Genomic DNA, 21,688 nt, shown 5'->3' on the forward strand with positions numbered 1-21,688 from the left:
CTCAATCCCCAGTTGGGGGCGTGCAGGAGGCAGCTGATTGATAATTCTCTCTCAACTGATGTGTCTCTCTCTCCCTCTCCCGCCCTCTCTGAAATCAATAAAATACATATATTTGAAATTACATTAAATACTGACAATGTGGAAGTCACAGAAAGCGGAAGGACTCTCAGCGGGCACTCTTCTCGGAGCGCAGGAGGAGGCAGGCCTGCTGCTCTGTGATGCCCGCGGCTCGGCGTCCTGCTGCACTGGGAACGCACTCACATCGTCACCTGCTGATGCTTCAGAAGCTCCACGTGGTCCCTGCTATTCTCAGCTTTGCCCGTGAACTAAATTTAGAACTAGGCTGACATTGCCTCTCACTCGGTGACAGCCTGACTCAGGGCTCACTCACTCAGAGCCACGCTGGAGACGGGTCCCCTTGCCATACCCTCAGCTGGTCACCGCTAGCGTGGGGCATGTCAGCTTCTGTCACCACCGATGATGGTAAGTCTTTTTAAAAAAATGTTTTTTCTCCTCCTTCACATATAAATAGGTTGCTGCTGCTGATGGTGCCTTTACTGTGCCTGTGTTGGCCAGAATGTACACCTGAACTTGGAACTGGATCTAAATGACTCTGGGGGTTCCTGGTCACTCGTGTGATTGTCCTTCTCCGGAGGGTTCAGGAGCGTTTGCTTTGAGGTTGTATTTCTCTCCTTTTGACTGTGGGAAGCTGAGGTTCCTGGTCTCGGCACTGCGGTCCGGCCAGGCACCGCGCTGGCCTGTCAGGGGATAAGCTAGGAGGAGACCGCAGTCCTAGGGAACGTGGCCGCGCTGTTACCGGACAACTGAAGGTGCCCCACATTGACGGCAGATGAGGAAATGAGTGAGCCCATGCAAGTCTAGTAAAACGTACATTTACATGTAGATACTTGGGATTTTAATAAATACTTTGTTGTCTGATAGGCAAATACTTCAGACTGGCTCACCTCTGAGACAAATTGCAGGTTGACTGTGATAGAGCCGGGTGGTGGGATTCTAAGCACTTGTATCCCAAGGTTTCTAAATGGCACAAGATCCCACAAGCTCCCCTGTGTGGGTTCTGCGGGCGTTGCTTAGAAACAGAGACCCTCTCCTTAGGGTTTTCTGCATATTGGCAATTAGTTATCAATTATTTGTCTGTCTTGGTCTCTCTTACCACACATACTGCACACTTCTTCTTTAAAGAAATCAATAATGTAGAGGCAATTAATAATGAAAAGCAGCCCTAGCTGGTTTGGCTCAGTGGATAGAGAGTCGGCCGGCAAAGTGAAGGGTCCCGGGTTTGATTCCAGTCAAGGGCACATGCCTGGGTTGCAGGCTCCATCCCCGGTAGGGGGCGTACAGGAGGTAGCCTATCAGTGATTCTCTCTCATCATTGATGTTTCTATCTCTCTCTCTCCCTCTCCCTTCCTCTCTGAGATCAATAAAAAATATATTTATATATATATATATATATATATATATATATATATATATATATATATATATATGCTATTTGATCATGATGTACTCAGTGAGCATTCTGAAATGCATTTCTTTCCTCCTCTGGTACAATCAGGTCCTTTCTGAGACGCACCTGTGATCCCGCCATTTAAACCTAAGGAAGCTGGGGACTCTGTGACAATGTGGAGAAACCATGTCAGGGAACGGGGTTTGCGCCGGGGCTGTCAACGCCGTGAAGGAAGTGTGGGAGAAGAGGATACAGATACTCACGGAAGACCTGAAGCGAGAGAAGGAGTTTAAACAGAAGTAGGCTATACTTCCTTTATTCTTTTGAATGAGCGGAAATTCATGGCATCCTTATAGGAAAGAGCATTTGTTACAGGCCTTAGTATTGAATTTGATAGAGATGTTTATTTATTGAAACCTCAACACATACCCAAAGCAGACACCCAACTCAATCAAGAGTGGCCGTGTGACGGGGGCTCGGAAAACACAAGGTCTCTCTGTGAGAACGCTAGTTCCCCTGGGTCCCCAGAGGACTCTGCTCAACATTCACCAAAGTTTGATGAGTACCATTTAGTCTACTTGTCAGTGATTGTTTGCTCAACACCATATCCCCTAGGGTCTAAAGCAACATCCGGCCTGGCCAGCGGGGCTCAGTGGTTGGGTGTTGATCTATGAACCAGAAGATCATGGTTTGATTCCCGGTCAGGGCATATGCTTAGGTCAGTGATGGCGAACCTATGATACGTGTGTCAGAGGTGACACGCGAACTCATTTTTTTGGTTGATTTTTCTTTGTTAAATGGCATTTAAATCTATAAAATAAATATCAAAAATATAAGTCTTTGTTTTATTATGCTTGCAAAGATCAAAAAATTTCTATATGTGACACAGCACCAGAGTTAAGTTAGGGTTTTTCAAAATGCTGACACGCCGAGCTCAAAAGGTTCGCCATCACTGGCTTAGGTTGAGGGCTGGATTCCCGGGGGGCGGGGCGTGCAGGAGGCAGCCGGTCAATGACCCTCTCATCACGATGAGAGCTGTTTCTCTCTTTCTCTCCCTCTCCCTTCCTCTCTGAAATCAATGAAAATATATTTTAAAAAATAAAACAACATCTGGCAGAAGGCTCTGTCGACTCTCACCTGTTTCAATAGCAGTGAGCTCCAGCCAGGGCCTCCAAGAATCCCCTGACTCCTAGATTTGGCTATAGTTAAGTCATTTGGTTCTCATCTGCCTTCTCGGTATCTGCCTGCTTTCCCCACTGCATGTCTCCAGTGCGCTGCTATTCTTGCAAGGAGAGCCCTTTCCTCACTGATTCCCCATAGCTCCACTCTCCAGTCCTCTTTCTAAGCACTGCACGGGCTTGTGTTAGTTAGCAAATAACAGAAAATGCAACCGAAAACGGCATAAGCGGGAAGAAAGTCCTGAGGTGAGGCACTTGCAAAACGCCAACAGCCTTGTAGAGTCAGCTTCTCTTGTCACCTTCCACTGCCCATCTCCGCTGAGCTCCCCGAAATGTCACAGGATGACTACACTCCCAGGCCTCATAGCTGGGCACCAGAGAAGAGAAGGGAAGAATGGAAAGTATTTCTATTTCTTTGTTGGCCAGGATTGGGTCATGTGTACACCCCTCATCCAGTTACCTTCTCTGAAATGAGACTGTATGATTGATTCAGACAAATTAAGGCTTACTGGTATACCTGGGTTACTTGGGGGAAGTGTAGACGGTTGAAAATAACAGGTATTCTCCCAGCAAAGAAGAGGAGGAAAAGATTATTGATAAGCAACTACAGGTGTCTGATAACTGTCCCTAAAAGCATGGGGAGGAGCCATTCTCCCAACCAAAGCCAGGAGAGATAATGATGCTGCTGGCAGTGATGAGGGTGGCAGCCCTCGCTGTGCACCCACTGCTTACTAGGCACGCTGTGAGCACCACCACGTTTTTGCACCACCTCACGTGATCCTCTCAACATGCTGAAACACAGCCTCCTCTGAGGAGGAAAACCAGCATCCTAGTGCCTTAAACCAGAATGTCCACTTTTCCGGGTGAAGGGACCCAGGGCTGGAAGAGCAGCCACTGAGTCACATCTCCGGCGTCTACCTTGTTGCTCAACTGTGCGTGGCTTTCATTCTTGCAGTCACCCCAAGGCCCCAAATAGAAACACCAACTGCAGCCAGGGGATTGGACTCCGGCCAGCGGGCAAATACACTCCCTGCTCCTGCCAGCACCCCATGGGCCAAGGCTTCCCATGACGCGTATCTGGCTGCAAGGGGGGGGATGGCCCAATGACATCTTGTGCCCACTTACATTTAGAGGATCTGTTACTGAGGAAGAAGAGGGGTAACAGATACTGGGGACGATAAGCAGTCGCTGTCACCCATGGGTCCTATTATTTTCTCCATTTTCAAGATGGGAAACCCAAGGGACAGGCATCAGTCACTTGTCAAAGATCACGTTGCTAACAAGTGTGGAAGCGGTATTCACACTCACGCAGTCCGACGCCCTGTGCATTACCTCGACCCCAGGTCTCCCACTGCCCTAGGTTGGCTCTGTCTAGGGAGCTCCTCTGTGAAACCCCTTGTTTAGGGTACACACTTCTGATCAAGTTGACTTTACCGCACTCGTAATAAATCCTACTCGTTTTTAAAACAGTGGCCAGGCATCATGGCGTGGTTCTAAACCAGCCGTGGGCAAACTACGGCCCGTGGGCCGGATCCGGCCCGTTTGAAATAAATAAAACTAAAAAAAAAAAAAAAAAAAAAAAAGACCGTACCCTTTTATGTAATGATGTTTACTTTGAATTTATATTAGTTCACACAAACACTCCATCCATGCTTTTGTTCCGGCCCTCCGGTCCGGTTTAAGAACCCATTGTGGCCCTCGAGTCAATAAGTTTGCCCACCCCTGTTCTAAACTCTTGAATTTCACCTATGACCTGGGTCTCGTCAAGAATCATTTATTGCAGCAGCTCTGAGTTCTCTCTGTGCAAGAGTAAGGAGTGTGAATTACTAGTATTTTCCCCTACCGTGTCTTCTTTTTCGGCTTCATGACTAGATTGTGATGGGGAGGGAGTAAATGTTAGTAAAATGTAAATTCTAAAAGTTGTTATGCACCCCTCCTCCATCACTAAGGTTACATCTAGACTCCGCTCTGGCCTTACTTAGGTCAGCCCCTGGGGACATTCATTCATGCATGCACCAACCTGTCCGTCACCTGGCCTGAGCACCAGGGCGCGCTAAGGACAAGCCACCCCCAGATTCTGCCCTGGGGTTACAGACAACACTTATGCTAACAGCTATAATTACTATAAGCCATATTAGAGGTTTCTGACCATCTTTAGGGGAAAAGAAAATCAGATACCATTTGATAAATTTAGGGAAAATGCCTATCTTTTTTCACACCTAGACCAAAATTAGCTTTTAGTTCTAGCTAGAATCTTTACTTGGAATTTGCAAAATGTAAATTTTCTCTTAATTTTAATCTTAAAACAATTTCATTGTCAATCAGGAGCTCAGCTGTTCAGTCTAGAAGGCCACACACACCGACATTCCCTTGTTAGCTGATTAGTTAAATCTTAGGCAAGTCGCAGATGAAAATATACAGACTCTACAGAAATATTTTACAAACACAAACAGCAAATATTACACTTTTAGAGATATTTGGGTTTCTGTGCATTAAAATAAAACCCTTGCTGAAGATCAGTTAATAGGCAAAACTGTTAAGACTATATCTTACCTCCCAGATGTCAAGAGATTTTGGCCAAGAAATATTCAAATGTTTTAAACCTCCATTCTCTGATGACTGCTTCAGTGTTTTGGATTAGATGGTTGCACAGCTCTGTGCATATACCCAAACCGCTGAGTTGCACTGTAAAAGGGTTCGGCTTATGGCACTAAGCTATGTCTCCATAAAGCCGCTAGAACAAATTCATGGGGAGTTACGATACTTTTCAAAGACGTAAAAACAAAGCATTTGTGCCCTGACTGGTTTGGCTCAGTGGATAGAGCGTCGGCCTGCGGACTGAAAGGTCCCAGGTTCGATTTCGGCCAAGGGCATGTACCTGGGTTGCGGGCACATCCCCAGTAGGAGATGTGCAAGAGGCAGCTCATCGATGTTTCTCTCTCATCGATGTTTCTAACTCTCCATCCCTCTCTCTTCTTCTCTGTGAAAAATTAATAAAATATATTTAAAAACAAAAACAAAAACAAAAAAACAAAGCATTTGTGATACTGATCATATTTAACATCCTTACAAAATAAGTTCTTGTTCGCTCTCCAGACACTGCTGATCAGTTGTTGAAGGGCCCTTCTCGATAGAAGAGTGAATGCTCTGGCTAACATCCAGTGTGATGTCTGCTCTGACCGGTTGAATAGGAAGGTGAGTGTGGCCTCTGTCCCGGCCTGTGAGCTAAGGGGCTTCCTGTCTGCCAGGCTTGTGCGGATCTGGGAGGAGCGGGTCACCTTGACGAGGCTGAAGGAGAAGGTCACCAGGGAAAGCGGCAGAGTTATTTTGAAGATAGAGCAGGAGGAGTGGAAGGTAAGCGTGGCAGGTAATTCTCGGTGGTTTGTCCACATTCTGCTTTTCGCAGGAGGATGATTCTGAGACTGGGTCATTAAGACTGGAATTAGTTAAGAAATTCTAATTTTAATAACATACCCAAAGGAATGAACAGCTGAGAAGAAATATAATGTCACGGTTTTTGTGTGTGTGTGTCTGCAAAAACTCAATTTGCTTCTCCTCTGCGTAAACTTAAATCATTTGTAGTATTTCTTCTTCTAATCCTTTTCAGAATTAATTTCTCATTTTTTTAAAATAAAGGATGACCATCTGCCTACTGAAAATCACATAGCGTTTCTGAAGCAAATAACTCAGTTAAAACTGCACAAAATGGGAATGGATATTATTGTTTTATCAGGTCCACTAACTCTCATATACACACACAGGCACACACACAGCCCCCCAAAAAGTGAGTAACATAAAGCACTGGAAAGATCACCCACTTTCTAAGGTTTGTTCACAGATGCAACACTACCTCTACAACCCCACTTCCGTGCGGCAGGACACGGAGTGATGATGGAGTAACATCCTGTCTTTCCTTTCTCTCGACTCAGACCCTTCCTTCTTCTCTCCTGAAACTGAATCAGCTACAGGAGTGGCAGCTGCACAGAACTGGTTTGTTGAAAATCCCTGAGTTCATCGGAAGATTCCAGAACCTCATTGTGTTAGATTTATCTCGAAACACGATTTCAGAGATACCCCGAGGGATAGGTAAGGAACGTGCTGTCTTACCCACCCGCACGCAGGTGTGCTTTTCATTAGATTTTTGTTTGAGGCCCCGGCTGGGTAGCTCAGTTGGTTAGAGCATCACCCCGATACGCCAAGGTTGCGGGTTTGATCCCTGAATGAATGCTTAGATAAGTGGGCCAACAAATCGACGTTTCTCTCCCTCTAAAATAAAAAATCATACATTAAAAAAAAACACACCTGGTTTTTGTTTAATACGTGGCATAAAGATCTCATCGTCCCATAGCCCTTGAGAAAATTTTAAACATTCTGATCTACATCGACGTTCTGGGGGGATCCATGCTTCTGGGTTTACTGAGGTGATTCAGGAGGAGAGATCCATGCAGAAAAGTCTTTTCAGAAATGTATAGATTCTAAAACCAATATTCCTGGTTCAGTAATTCCTCCTTGAAAGAGACAGTGTGGAGGCAAGAAAGGAAATTAGAAAGATCACTTAGCTCTGGCCGGTTTGGCTCAGTGGATAGAGTGTTGGCTTTCGGACTAAAGGGTCCGGGTTTGATTCTGGTCAAGGGCACATGCCTGGGTTGCAGGCTTGATCCCCACTAGGGGGGCGTGCAGGAGGCAGCCTATCCATGATTCTCTCTCATCAATGATGTTTCTCTCTCTCTCTCTCTCTCTCTCTCTCTCTCTCTTCCTCTCTGAAATCAATAAAAATACATTAAAAAAAAGAAAGCAAGATCACTTAAAGGAGAAAGGAAATCCCCAAAGAGAAAATTGGTCAGGATATAGTATAGATAAAACGGGATGAAAAAAATGTGTTTTTGCCTGAAGCACTGGTACACCAGCCCCTTATCTGGGAAGAGTTAACAACTTGTCAACTGTGAATATATCAACATAAAACTGGCAAGTTCTTTTTTTAAAGGTATATTTTTGTTGATTTCAGAGAGGAAGGAAGAGGGAGAGAGATAGAAACATTAATGATGAGAGAGAATCATGGATCGGCTGCCTCCTGCCCGCCCCCCACTGGAGATCAAGCCTGCAACCTGGGCATGTGCCCTGACCGGGAATCGAACCGTGACCTCATGGTTCATAGGTCGACGCTCAACACTGAGCCACACCGGCCGGGCCTGGCAAGTTCTTAACGTGTAATACTTCCCAATGAAACATTGTCCACCCACCTGGTCTCATTGTGCACTTTTTCATAGGGCTGCTTACTAGACTTCAGGAGCTGACTCTTAGTTACAACAAGATCAAGACGGTCCCCCCGGAGCTGAGTAACTGTGCCAGCTTGGAGAAACTGGAACTGGCTGTCAACAGAGACATCTGCGAGCTTCCTCCGGAGGTCAGGGGAGCGTGCCGGCGACGCCGGTGCCCATCTGCTAGTGGCTTGCCTCTCTCAGTGGTGGGGTCATTCCAAGCAGCACCAGTAAAGAAATGGTACCCATTTCCTTCCAGGGAATGTGTAGTGAAAGCCGTTTCCTGTTACTGTAAGTAAGAGGCATTGTTTAAACAAGAAAAACCTCTGCTTAGCATAAGATACTCTGTTACTGTCACAGTGCTCACATCCTCCATTGACCAGGCTGTGATCCACCTGAAGGCCAGAGTGAGTCTTACTGATTTCCATTCCTGGAGGCGAAGGCACAGCCTAGGATGTAGTTGATAATAAATGCGTATCGAAGGAATGAACCATCATCATGAAGCACGATGTGTTGACAGAAAAAACTCTTTGGTAACTAGTTGGTTGTAATAGAGTGCCCAGGTTGTTTTTAAAAATATATCTTTTTATTGATTTCAGAGAGGAAGGGAGAGGGAGAGAGAGATAAAGGAGAGGGTCCCATTAAAGATTATTTTGAATTTGAGCTTTTCCACGCCAATCTCCGCTCATGTTTACTGTGAGAAGGAACAGCCGTCCCTCCGGCAGGTCTGCGAGGCCTGGGACTGGGTCTCTTCGGGACAGACTTTCCTGGGAGTAGATGAGCTTCCGTGGGAGAGGGCTCCATGCTGGAGGTCACTTCGGTTTATTTGATTTCCACGCTGAGGACATCGCGCCCACGCCTACGGGAGCTCTCCTCGCTGTAACGGAGCTCCCTCGCCAGGGGCGTGTCCAGCTCCGGCCCTCACTGTGGGACCCTCGCTTGTCTCCTCAGCTCGGCCGCCTGACGAAGCTCACCCACCTGGACCTGAGCATGAACAGCTTCACCGCCATCCCCGCCGCCGTGCTCAGCATGCCCGCCCTCGAGTGGCTGGACCTGGGGAGCAACCAACTCGAGCAGCTCCCCGATGCCATAGAGAGGTAAGGCAAGCAGCTTCTGTTCCACACTGAGTTCAGGGAGGAAGGACGGAGAGAGAGACATCAGTGAGGAGAGAGAGTCGCGGATCGGCTGCCTCCTGCACGCCCCCCACTGGGGATCGAGCCCGCAACCCGGGCATGTGCCCTGACCGGGCATTGATCAGTGGCCTCCTGGTTCATCGGTTCATGCTCAACCACTGAGCCACACCGACCAGGCAAGCAAACAACTTCTAATGCTACCAACGGGCATGATGAAGTAACCTAGGATAAGAAATAAAGAAAATGAAGGGGACCCCAGGCATAAGCACAGTAGATACATCTAGTTCTAACTGTGCTACCATTTAATAGAAAAGTTTCACTTATTCCAAAAAAAGAAAAGAAAGTAAAATAGCAAAACGTGGCTACCTGGCTTCCGCAATGTGACGAGAACATGCTGCCATGGTGACAATGTTGCTTAGCGCGCGCCACACGCTTCTGTGCACTTAAGGAGTGGACGAGGAAGCTGGACTGCTCAAGGCCACAGTCAGTGTGCGACCCGGGACTTGAACCCAGGCCGCCTGCCCCCAGAGTCTATGGTGTTAACCACATGCACACTTCCTTTGCCCGCTGAGCACATTAGTAATCTCTGATTTTCGCTGATTCGGATTCGATCCCATTTACAGCAGGCCTTCTTTAAGAAAGTCTATGAGAGCAGTGAAGAAGTCTAGAATACACTGATCTCATTTCCACTCCTGCACCATGACGCTGCCCTATAGGAATGAACTCCCCAATGCCGTTCCCTTATAAGCAGGTGAGGTGAGGTGAGTTCACTCGATCAGTGTGCTGGCTAGTGGAGATGCTACAGAAGGTGACATTTCTTTGTTAAGTTCCTAAGAACCAGGGTGTCCATATTGTGTGTGATCGACTCATCGCAGAAACCTCTTTTAATTCTTCAGGATGCAGAGTCTGCACACGTTGTGGCTGCAGCGGAATGAAATCGCCTGCTTGCCTGAGTCCATCAGCAGCTTGAAAAACCTGGGCACGCTCGTTCTCTGCAACAACAAACTGCAAGACATCCCGGCGTGCATGGGCGAGATGCCCAGCCTGAGGTACAGATTCTCCACACCAGACTGGCACGCTCCTTTCTGGCTGCGGAACAAAGCCACACAGCGGAATCACTGCACATCTGAGTTCTCCTTCAGATGAATACACCCATTTAAAAGACGTGTCCAACTTTGAAACTCTAATTTACAAATCGGATGCATATAATACCGAGTCCATAAAACTAAAGCCGTGCTGGGATTTATCAACATCAAGGAATGCCCTATATTTTTTTAATATGTTTTTATTGACTTTTAAAGAGAGAGGAAGGAAGAGGGAGAGGGAGAGTAACATCCATGAGAAACATCATCAATTGGCTGCCTCCTGCACGCCCCATTCTGGGGATCAAGCCCACAACCCAGGCATGTGCCCTGATCCGGAATTGAACCGAGATCTCTTGGTTCCTGGGTCAATGCTCAACCACTGAGCACATGGCCAGGCAAGGAATGCCCTCTGTTGGTGACGTTTTCATGAAATCGCCTAAGTTCATTACTATTAAAACTCCTTTGGTATCTTCCTCCCAAAACTTAACTTCTTGGCAGTGAACATAAGACATGAGAATTCATGCCAAATCCCACATCTGTAACAAAACCATTCATTCATTCATTCATTCACATGTGCAGCGACTACCAAGGTCTGTACCAGATGGTGAAGTTACGATGATAAAAAGACACAAACAAGTCTATAAAATACGCATATTTTAAGTTTATTGCGTTCATTGTACAGATAAAGCAGGCTTTCTGTTAGATGGCCTGGCTCAAGTGCAGGCGAATGGGAGTGATGTGAGCATGTGTCAGGTCGGCCAGGTGAAGCTATCCTGTGCAGTAGCTTCGGGGAATTACATGCATTTTCGGCTGACTTTCAAGTTACAGTGGGCCTATCGGGACATAACCCCAGTCAGGTGGAGGAGCCTCTGTGTGTTTGAGATGCATTCGGAATGCCCTGGGAGGTCCCACTGCTCCACATTAAATCCATGCTGCCAACAGTTGCTTGCTTTTATTTATTTTAAAATGTTTTTATTGATCTTAGAGAGGGAGAGGGAAAGAAGAGGGAAAGATTGATGAGAGAAACATCCATCAGCTGCCTCCTGCACGCCCTCTACTGGGAGGAGTCCTCACTCTGGGCATGAGCCCTGACCAGTCGAACCTGTGTCGAACCAGTGACCTTTCCTGCACTGAAGGACGCCCAACCGTCACACCCGCAGGACTAGCAGTTACTTTTCCGAGCTCTGGAAATAAGTTGTCTCCAGCTGGTATTTTTTTCTTCAAGAAAGAAACTTAAAGATTCTTGGGCTATGTCACATCTCACCAAGACGCTGTCATTGGGACCAGCTAGAGTTGTTTAGAACAGCGGTCGCCAACCGGTGGTCCGTGGGCCAGTGGGGGTCCAGGAGGTCCGAAAGGCTGGTAACCGCTGGTTTATACTATCATCACTGCTCTGTCTCCAGGGAAGTGCACACTCCCACGGCACCTGTAAACCCTGGTTTCTGGCACTCTGCTAGGTTTGTCAACTTCAGAGACAACCCGCTGAGACTGGAAGTGACCCTTCCCGCCCCTGAGAGCACCGAGGAGGAGGAGGAGCAGGAATTATTCGGCCTCCAGTTCATGCACACCTACATCCAGGAGTCCCGGAGACAAGCAGGTATGCGACTGGTGCTTCCACAGGTTCCGTATTCCTTCTGGTGGAGGAGTGTTTATGTTCATGAACTCCTTTGTGGATTTCTTCTATCTTTTTAAAACATGTTTTTATTGATTCTAGAGCGAGAGGAAGGCAGAGGCAGAGAAACATCGATGGGAGAGGAACATCCACCAGCTGAACCTGCAGGTTCTGCAGGTGAGGAGCAGCTAGGTGCACGTCCCACATGTCGGTCAGGATGCTAAGGAAAATGAACAGGGTGGGGGAAAGCTGCGATTGACCTACGGCTGGCATGCTGAAGGGCAATCGTTACTTCCCATAGAGAACTAGGTACCAGTGTCGGAAATGTAAATGGACCAGAAGACTGTTGGTGATTCTCGTGTGTGTGTAAATGTTTTATGAAACTTAAGTGATTGTGCCTCCTATAGCATAATCACTTATTTCCAGGCATGAGTTGTTGAATGGTAGAAAACGGATGTTGTGACGTAAATGAGCATGGTCTGACCCAGTGTATCAGGTTAATTATTGAATGACTAGTAGCCCTGCACATGAATCTGTACGCCAGTAGCTCACTGCCGCCCTCCTGTAGCTCCCCCCTCTCCCCTGCACCCCCCTCATGGCTTGCTGCCCTGCCCCCTCCTGTAGCTCTCCGCACCCCGCTTGTACCTTGCTGGCCCACCCTCCTGCTGATCATGATCTGATCGTGATGCGCTTGGTCGTTGTGCCTCAGGGCATAATGGCTAATTAGCATATTCCTCTCTTATTATATAGGATGTATTATCTTGATTTATATTTCCTTGAATGGGGGGCACATAAGTAACTAACTTAAAATATAATCAAACTACCTTACTTTAATAATATTTTGCATACAACTTATAACAAGAGAAAAAGGTTGTAACTTAAACAGTCAATACAACCAAGTCTGCTTATTATTTATTAAAATGAGATTCATGAACTAGCACTATTTATAACAGTTAGTATTCATTGAGTACTTACTCTGTGCTCTGACCATTCTAAGCATTTTACATTCATAATCTCATCTGATGTTCACAACAACCTTGCGAGATAGGCTTTATTATTGCCATCACCCCCATTTTAGGAGGAAATTGAGGCACAGAGATTAGGTAGCTTGCCCAAGGTCAGACAGCTGAGAGGTGGTAGGCTTGGGATTTGAACCCACGCAGTTTCACAAAACATGAGATTAAACTAAAATAGAAAAGTCAGGAATTAAAAATAGGCTGTTTAATTTACAACTCATGTAACCACAGACCTATAAAAAAGTTTTCTAAGAGTATCATTAATCCAAAACTAGTAATTCTGAATCTTTGTCTTGGCAAACGTACCAATGATGAACACATTTGTTTACAAATAAAGGCAGAATCACTCAAGGATGCGATGTGGAAAATACCAGTTGCGCCATGTGATTGGTTTAATATTGCTGTGCATAGAAACTCTTTACGAGGTAAATGAGGCCTCAGTGTGAGGTGTCTGGTTTCACTACCTAATTTTCACTACACTCCAAATTCTTTTCCCAAACAAGAGAGAACACACTTATATCTGTATTTATACATGTAAAAGTAGCCTGTTAAGAGATGTGAGATAATTAACTTCAGAAGTTATTTGCAAATTTCGACTTAATTTGTGAAGTGAGCTTATCAGTGTCTTTTTGGAAGTTCTAACTGTATAATACCCAATAGAACGAAATATTTTTTTCTTCCCCTGGAAAACATCGCTTGGGTTTCGGAGTTTGCTTGGACAAATTCTGAGAATATATACACGCAGATCTGACCCTGGAAATCTGAAGGTGAATTTATTGGTTGATTGTGAATAGCTCTGGGTCTGTTTGCAAAGGAAAAAAACAAACTGACTATTCTTTCCAGATCTGCTTGGAAAGAAAAACCCACACAGAAACCAGTGCTCAAGCTGCCCCGTTAGAAACTGACAATTGATTATTACGCCTTGAACTTGAGAAATAAAAAGGACTAAATAAAACCAAGGGACAGTGAATTCCAAAATTCATGTACCTAGAAAGTGACTGCGCTAGTCCCATGATAACCTGTTGTGTTTCAGATACCGCAGCCGACCGTGCGACCACGCCCCCCGCCTCTACAGACCCCGACGGCTGACGGGACCCAGGCGCCTACTGAAGTGACTTTGGTGAATTCTCTCAGGTCTGGACTCTTCTCAAGTAAAAAACAAAGCTAGTACCCAAGTTCAATGAGGCACAACGTTTTTTTAAAGTTCGCATCACCTGCTATCAATGATATTTTTGTGAATATAAAAATACAATGTAGAAGGCCTTGTTTTTTGGTGGAAGACAGATGGTGTTCAGTTTCTTCTCCGTCAAGCAGTCGCGTCTGCGGGTGGAGCCTGCGCGGGTAAGGCCGTGAGCAGCACGTTCTCCAGGGACACCCCCGGGTCGGCGTAGCGCTGCAGCGCGCCCCGGAAGCCCCGCCGCTGCAGGTACTCCAGGCGGCCCTGGTCAATCAGCAGCTTACACAGGCGCCCCAGCCTCTCCTTCTCCTCCGCAGGGAGAAACCTACGCAAAGAACACACACAGCAACGCTCGCGTTTGTCAGTTTGCAACAAGCTCTTTCTGGCTCCTCTGTACTGGAAGCCGCCGGTGAGCTGCCAGCCCTGGGCGCTGTGTCCCACGCTTCCCAGACACGCTTCACTTATGACCACGATGCAGACGTGAGGCTTTGAGCTGACGGCCACACACATGTTCATGAATGAACTTTGGCAGCATTCGTCTGAGAACAGAGATGAACAGTCCCGCCCCAGAGCTGTCCAGTTCCCCGTCACTTACCCGGGCAAAGTCCCGGCGGGGTCCTCAGGGCCTCTGTGTCCCCCGCCATCATGCTCCTCGCCGTCCTTGCTCTCGTCCTCTCTTGTCCTGGGGACACTGGAGGCCTCCAGAGCAGCTGTCCGCCTCCCACACGTCGCCCAGCTACTCATGCGCTGGAAATAGTGGAACTCCAGGGCTCCCAGGCCCCGGGCCCTGAAATAGTCTTTGCCCACATAGTGTCTCCACTCGCACCTGTGGTGACAGCACAGCGCGACCACAATGCCAGCCACAGGGCTCCACTCCTCCGCCACGAGTCCTTCACCTCCGTCCCCGGCCGCAGCGTCCAGGTCCTTGTCTGCCTTACTGTTCTTTATGCGTTTGGCTGAAGGCTCCTCATTCCCCTCCTCACGCCTGGCTCCGTACGTTTCAACCAGACAGCGCAATGCCAGATCTGCAAACACAACCACGGCCCCACGGCAGCGTCTTCCCCGTGAGTCCTTTCACTTCGAGGGAGCACTCTGGCTTCTAAAACCCCAAACCAAAAGCAGCCAACCTGCTTAGCTTCCCACCAGTGATCATTCTCTTCTGAATGGTCAGCTTTGTTTGTATTTGTTCTTTTCTCATTATCGTCTCACTTTCTTGAATGATTTATTCTGCATAAAGTCTACTTCTCAGTAAAACTGTCCGAAGCTTAAGGTCTAGTTTGCAAAATCTTTCAGTCCAAATCCTGGGACTGACTTCAGGTCTCCTGCCCTGGCGGAGGAAATGCCTCGCACGGAGCAAACTCATCTCCCTACACTTACAAGCCACGGAGGTTTCCACCTCAAGAAAAGCCGAAGAAAGAAATGAAGAGGCCAGGCGTCCGTGTGGGCTGGCGGAGGTGCCAGTCCTGAAAGGAGAGATGGAGGGAAGACGCAGAGGGAGAACCAGGACAGAAGAGCCACCGAGAAGCACGCCATTCAAGAAGGGGAGCAGGAGGCCCTGTGTCTGATCTCACCCGGGGCCATGAGCAGCTGAGCAGGAGGCCGTCTGGTCTCCCACGGGCAGTGCTCCCGGGCAGACCACCACGCTGTGACCACGTGACGGGAACACAGAGACACCCCTGAAATGGTGGGGCCGTGCGCTAGGACCTCGAGAGCGTGGAGATGCGATGGGTGTGCGGGCTTACCTGTCGCCGCACCACACAGGTGCTTTCCGATTCCTACCACAGGCAGCCTCTCCCTGCTCAGCACGGGAATCCTGTCTGAAATAAAAGGAGAACTAAGTCAGCCCCTTGTGGGATAAGGCCTTACGGTGCCTCATCAAACAGAGAACTAAGTAGAGTCTTTGAGTTTTAGGGCTGAGAGAGACTCAAACAAACGTTCGCACTTGGTGGTTTAGGAATGAGGCTCAAAGACGCAGCGGCTGGAGGAGGACACAGGCGGCTGTGAGCGAGCAGTGTGGCGGCTGCCTGACCAGGCCTCGCCCTCGCGCCTGACGCGTGTCATGCGTGGCTGGACTTCCAAGCAACCCGAGCTGGAAACGTCTATGATTTATGGCAGACAACGGAAAGTTACGCAACTCACTCAAACACAGGTGTTGAATGTCGATCTGAAGTCTTTGAAACACTGAATTTTTCTTTCTGTGTTTGCCATCTACCTGCACAAACAGAACATTATTATAACCATGGCTTTTCTATGTTTAAGGAAAAGCTTTATTAAAATAAACAAGTTCTATTTGTTTTCAAAATGCAGAGCAAAATCCCCTTTCACTAAGAGACATGCCTCTGGCCTACGAGGACGTGCAAGCCCATCCGGGCAGCGTGCGGCCGTGGTCGCTCACCTTGAACCTCGTGGGCACCTTCTCTACGAGGATGAAGTGAACTTCTTCGGCATCTTTTAAGGCAATATCAACCCAGTGAGATAATTTCCCCTTTCCTGCTCCAAACTCAACAAAGCATCTTCTTGGACCAAGTAACTTTAATTTCTCAATGTTACCTAAAATAGAAGCCTGCAAACCTCACGAGATTATTTTATAAACGAGAGCAAACACATCTGGCTCAAGTGGGAAAAATAGCAGAAGGTAATGTCTACAGAAGGCGGCATGGTCACAAGGAAGATGTCTGTGTGGCTTTAAATTTTTTTCTCTTGCTTTGTTTTTAAATATTTAACACGCGGTACTCAGACCCACAGTCAGGCCAAGCATTTTAGTAGACGTTTACACATACTTATTAGAATGGAAGGGTTCTGTCCCTGAAAGGCACACTGAGTGAAAGCTCATTAGTAGCTATGTTTAGAAAGAACAGAATGTTAGCTTCTGACAGACCAGAGGCCATGTTCAAGATCAGCGTGGCCTACACATACCTGCTGCTTCAGGTGTTTGGTTGCAGAGTCACCATTGTTAGGGTCATTAAGGGCATCATGCAATGCAGGATGGGACATAATTTGATCTTTAAGTGTCGAGTTCAAACCTGTGCCAAATGTAAGCACCAGAGCTTAAGCAGCCAAACCTGAAACCACAGGCTCTGGACAATGGTGGGGATACCCTTAAACCACGCTGGTGCCGGTCCACGTACCACCTAACTGTTCTTCAAAATCTTGAACTCGCAACTTTAGGCAGACTTACCCTCACTTGCTTTTTTCAACTTCTTAATTAAAATTTCCAACTGTTCTTCAGGGAGAGAAGAAATTGGAACCTACATACAAAAAAATGAGGGGTGAGCTGATCACTAAGAATATCAATTCTATAGAAAATGCATTCTAAGTTTTAAAAAATTAACTTATTCCAAACAAAAATTGGAACGCAGCTAATTCAACGTGGAGACAACTTATAAATACTGTTTAAAAGTAAAAAGTCCGCCCGCCCTAACTGGTTTGGCTCAGTGGATAGAGCGTCGGTCTGCGATCTGAAAGGTCCCAGGTTCAATTCCGGTCAAGGGCATGTACCTTGGTTACGAGCACATCCCCAGTTGGGGGTGTGCAGAAGGCAGCTGATCGATGTTTCTCTCTCATCGATGTTTCTAACTCTCTATCCCTCTCCCTTCCTCTCTGTAAAAAATCGATAAAATATATTAAAAAAAAAAGTAAAAAGTCAAGTACTTACTAACTGTTCAGGTATTTCTGTTTCGTCTTTTAGGCCTGCATTAATATCTTGAATAAAGAAGTCCTTAACCAAAACAAAACCATAAAAATGCTGTTATTAATGTGAAGAGCTCATAGAAACTGAACTGAAAAACTGATCCTTCCCTTCTCCCCTTGTCTGTGCCTCCCTTCGACCCATTCATTCATTACACAGTTACTGAGCACCTACTGTCGTCCTTCATTACAGTTACTGAGCACCTAGTGTGGTCATTCATTACACAGTTACAGAGCACCTAGTGTGGCCATTCATTACAGTTACTGAGCACCTACTGTGGCCCTTCATTACAAAGTCACTGAGCACCTACTGTGGTCATTCATTACAAAGTCACTGAGCACCTACTGTGGTCATTCATTACAAAGTCACTGAGCACCTACTATGGTCCTTCATTAGCTTTGGGTGCTGAGGATTCACCACAGGAGAGAACAGAACAAGGAACTCTGTGTTCACGGATCTTCTATCCTAGCGAGTGGTTCTGTGAACATCTGTCGTCTAGAGAAATTCATCAGTAATTTTCTATGAAGAGTTTTAACCTCACTACAGCGCAGACGGAGGGCTGTGTCAGTTCTGTTCACGGCATTAAAGCAAAAACAAAGCATCAACTATACCCATGGCTGCTGATCAGACAGGAACCATGACCAACACCAGAGGCAAGATACCGATGTCGCAACAGTTTAGGTCTGATTTCTTCCACCTAAAATACTAATGAAAATAGATAATCATTCTCTCTGGGAAGCCTGTCTTGGTCTCTTGGACTTAATTTTAATTTTTATGTAAGTGTGTGTTCTTATCACATGTGCACTCCTTCCGTTGACCTTATTACGATACCCGTTCTTTACAGCTTACTTACCAGTTTCAAATAAGCCCCTTGGGATCAATTTAATTGGAATAACCCTAGGAGGCACTAAGGAAATATTTCTGAATAAACACATTGTGAAATCATTCTCTGAACTACACTCTGGTTGCATAAAATTCTATTATCTGAACGAGGACTCTGTCGGATACAGTGCTGGCCTTCACACATGCAAACGCAGTGACCGCATTCAAGCCTCGGAGACGAGAGTTAAGTGCTCACATCTGTAATCTACTGAGTCTGTAAAACATCACACAACACACGGTCACCATTCAGTTCTATCGATCAGCTACTTACAGGTTTGGGCTTCTCTCTTGAGTTACATTTTCTCAAATGCTTTGCTAATTGATCTTCATAGACTGTGCTACATTTGAAGAGAAAATTATTTAAAGTAAGACTTGTGACAATTACTGTTTCCGGCACAGAAAAACCCCTTATCTGACCCCGTACTTACTGTTTCGGATCTAAAGGACACAGGATTCTTTTTCGAGCATTTTCTTCCTAGTAAAGAAAAAGGATATATTTATTTGAATAAAATACCAAATTCACTGCTTACAGGTACTAGCTTTGACTTCAGTGCAATCCTAAGTTGATGCATTCCCGAAACAAGGCAGAGAGTCCTTAAGTGGCCGTGAATGAAACATTGGCTCAAGCAGGTCACAGGGTTCAGCAACTAGTGTCCAGTGCGGCTGGTGTGCGCACAGACGAGCAAATACTGCTTTGGACGAGGCCCCGCAGCGTCCTACAGGTTATGAAGACGGCCTGCATACGAACCTGCACCTTTGACAGCACTGACGAAGACACCACTATCAGTCCAGGCACCACTGAGCGAGAAAAATACTGCCAATTTAAGTTGTGATGTCACTGATTTCGGGATACATCCTGATTTCAGAGATGCTCAAAGACAGGGTCTTAGACACGATGAACTATGGCATTTAACCATTGGCTCGGTGGCCAAATTCTACAGGCGAGCAGAGTCGCACCGTTTGTTTCTAAGTCACGTGGAGTGAACCACAGGCACTAGGAAAATTCAAGGGAAATTAATCGTGATGGCAACTCCACGCGATCTGTAGGGGACGGGCAGTACTTGGAGGTCTGGTCCTCAGCTCCAGCTCCTAACTCTGTGACCTTAGTAGACCTCCTGCCTCCACCCAAACATGACCATTAACTTTGCCTCCAAACGGGGAGGAAGATGAAGTGAGCTAATTGTTTCTAAAAACCTGCGTAGCACGGGGCTGGCTCTCGGGGAATACCGACCGACCGACCGACGGACCGGCTGGTAAGGACTGATTCTGAGTCTGCTGTCACCTTCCAGCCGTGTGGCTAAGCTCACGTCCGAGGTCTCAGAGTGAGAACAAAACCACGCATCTCCTTCTTCAATCGAGGGACGTCTGCCGGTCCCCTCAAAGCCGGCCCACACACCTGTGGGTGTGCGCCTGAGTTCTCACCCTAAGTCCAGGCCGCCCCACCCCCAAACCAGGGTAAGCTGGTTCCCGTGTGCTGCCCTCCAGGCCAGTGCCAGGGCATTCAGCGTCTGAAGCAGGGCGATGGCCACCACGGACAGCGGCGGATGAAGGGGCCGAGCTGTCCTGCATGGAGCCTGGAAGGGTGAACCCGGGACTGACTAACAAAAACCACACACCCAGCACTGGGCGGCCCCCAGGCCCGAAGCAGACACCTGCCTCTTCTCCTTAACCCAGAGCCTACCGGCAGGGCCTTTGCCACCGGCACCCCCTTCCCTGTTCCCATTCCTATTCCTATTTTCCTATCATCTACACCCCAACTCACAGTCCAGTTATGGGGGGGACTGTACTAGTGAACACAATGGCTGCCTGTTTTCATTTTCATTTTTTTAAAATATATTTTTATTGATTTCAGAGAGGAAGGGAGAGGGAGAGAGAACCACCGATCAGCCCCCCACCCCCTACTGGGGATCGAGCCCACAACCCAGGCCTGTGCCCTTGACGGGAATCAAACCCGCGACCCTTCAGTCCGCAGACCGAGGCTCTATCCACTGAGCCAAGCCGGCCAGGGCTGGTTTCATTTTTAAAGGGAGAGTGGATTCTGACATGTTTTAAAATCCCCCCGCCCATTAGGAAGTACAGATGGTGGGGAGAGTGATTAACCACAGAACTTGTATGCATAAGGCATAACCCATGGGTAAGGGGTCAATGGGGGGGGGGCATCTGTAACACTTTCAACAATAAAGATTTTTAAAAGGCGAGCAGCCACAGCACAGTGGGGATGTAAAGCGCCCGCAGGGAATGCGGTCAGCAATGGCGATAACCACGCGGGACCAGCTGGGGGCTGGGGCGGGGGGCGGGCACCCTAAGTTACAGGACTGTCTATCGCTGTTGTGCACCGGAACTGACAGGCTATGTGCAACCGAAAAGTGAAACAATAAAACTGCCCCTCCAGGAGCTGGGGGGGCCCATCCTCGGGGTGGGCCCGGGAGGCCGCACGGGCTGTTCATTTCAGGACTGGACGGGGGGGGGGGGTGTCCCTTCGTCCACACGGTGCTGCGCACCCCCAACCAACACAGGATGACACTGCGTGTCAACTGTCACCGAAAAGTAAAGAAACACCTGCTTCCAAGTCACACTCTAAGGAGCTTCTCTCCGCCGCACTGACGAAAACAAACGGGGTGCGGATCCCCGCGCGTCGTGGAGGGACCCCGGGGGGCGGCGACGCGGCGGGCGCGGGAGTCCCTCTCCCCGTCGCCCCCCGGGGGCCCAGAACCGCGGGGATGAACCGAAGAGGCTGGAAAACCCGGGGGACCGAAGCCCAAGTCGGTGCGAGAGGGGAGGGGCGGGGCCGGGAAACTTGGTTCCGACTTTCGGGCGGGGAGCTACCAGACCTCCGCGGCACCAGCGTGTTCGCCACAGAACCTCCTCCCGGCTGCCGCCACCATCCTGCAGAACCTCTTCTTCTTTGCCACGTAGTAGCCGCAGCGACCCTCGGCTGGGAAGCCCGTCGCGTGCGGAGTCGGCGCAGAGGCCGCCATCGTTCAGGGCAAGCAGCAAGTGGAGGGAGGGAAAGTTGTCAGCTCCCCGCGGGAACCTCTGCCCTTATCAAAGATGGCCGCCTCGGGTCTCGCCACGCTGGTGACGCCGGGACTACCGCTCTGCCAGCCCCGCCCCCACCCGACCGGAAGAAGGGGACGGTGGCCGGCGAGGTCCAACCCGCCTTCAGCTTCCGCCTATTTGTCTGCTCCGCC

General features: G+C 48.0%; 2 protein-coding genes across 3 annotated transcripts; one reads left to right on the forward strand and one right to left on the reverse strand.

Moving 5' to 3' along the window:
* Nucleotides 1-332: 332 nt before the first annotated feature.
* Nucleotides 333-16,011, forward strand: LRRC39 (leucine rich repeat containing 39). The gene is made up of 10 exons (XM_036344533.1): nt 333-483; nt 1,577-1,767; nt 5,895-6,000; nt 6,576-6,732; nt 7,914-8,050; nt 8,856-9,001; nt 9,934-10,086; nt 11,580-11,719; nt 11,837-11,911; nt 13,784-16,011. Exons 2-10 carry the CDS (start codon nt 1,655-1,657, stop codon nt 13,837-13,839), a joined length of 1,083 nt encoding a protein of 360 aa, XP_036200426.1. The 5' UTR covers nt 333-483; nt 1,577-1,654; the 3' UTR covers nt 13,840-16,011.
* On the reverse strand, nt 12,548-21,559 carry TRMT13 (tRNA methyltransferase 13 homolog). 2 transcript variants are annotated; one of them, XM_036344525.1, is made up of 11 exons: nt 21,329-21,559; nt 18,926-18,972; nt 18,769-18,835; nt 17,583-17,645; nt 17,106-17,175; nt 16,844-16,950; nt 16,323-16,490; nt 16,067-16,139; nt 15,670-15,744; nt 14,523-14,952; nt 12,548-14,252 (listed from the first exon to the last, which is right to left on the reverse strand). In XM_036344525.1, exons 1-11 carry the CDS (start codon nt 21,473-21,475, stop codon nt 14,057-14,059), a joined length of 1,443 nt encoding a protein of 480 aa, XP_036200418.1. In that variant the 5' UTR covers nt 21,476-21,559; the 3' UTR covers nt 12,548-14,056. The 2 variants fall into 2 exon arrangements, with proteins under 2 accessions (XP_036200418.1, XP_036200419.1); XM_036344526.1 differs by lacking the exon at nt 16,844-16,950 and having other exon boundaries at nt 16,323-16,375.
* Between the last annotated feature and the right edge of the window lie 129 nt (nt 21,560-21,688).

Source organism: Myotis myotis, unplaced genomic scaffold, assembly GCF_014108235.1.
Source record: "Myotis myotis isolate mMyoMyo1 unplaced genomic scaffold, mMyoMyo1.p scaffold_m19_p_18, whole genome shotgun sequence".
NCBI lineage: Eukaryota > Metazoa > Chordata > Mammalia > Chiroptera > Vespertilionidae > Myotis > Myotis myotis.

Bases quoted from the DNA above. Each gene is read 5' to 3' on its own strand.
- LRRC39 (XM_036344533.1), top strand. From the start codon at position 1,655: ATGTCAGGGAACGGGGTTTGCGCCGGGGCTGTCAACGCCGTGAAGGAA. The intron at 8,051-8,855 runs GTCAGGGGAGCG...TTGTCTCCTCAG, and splicing joins TCTGCGAGCTTCCTCCGGAG to CTCGGCCGCCTGACGAAGCT. The intron at 11,720-11,836 runs GTATGCGACTGG...TATTGATTCTAG, and splicing joins GGAGTCCCGGAGACAAGCAG to AGCGAGAGGAAGGCAGAGGC.
- TRMT13 (XM_036344525.1), bottom strand. From the start codon at position 21,475: ATGGCGGCCTCTGCGCCGACTCCGCACGCGACGGGCTTCCCAGCCGAG. The intron at 17,176-17,582 runs GTAAGTACTTGA...TTTTGTATGTAG, and splicing joins CAGAAATACCTGAACAGTTA to GTTCCAATTTCTTCTCTCCC. The intron at 15,745-16,066 runs GTGAGTTGCGTA...CTTTTATTTCAG, and splicing joins CATTCAACACCTGTGTTTGA to ACAGGATTCCCGTGCTGAGC.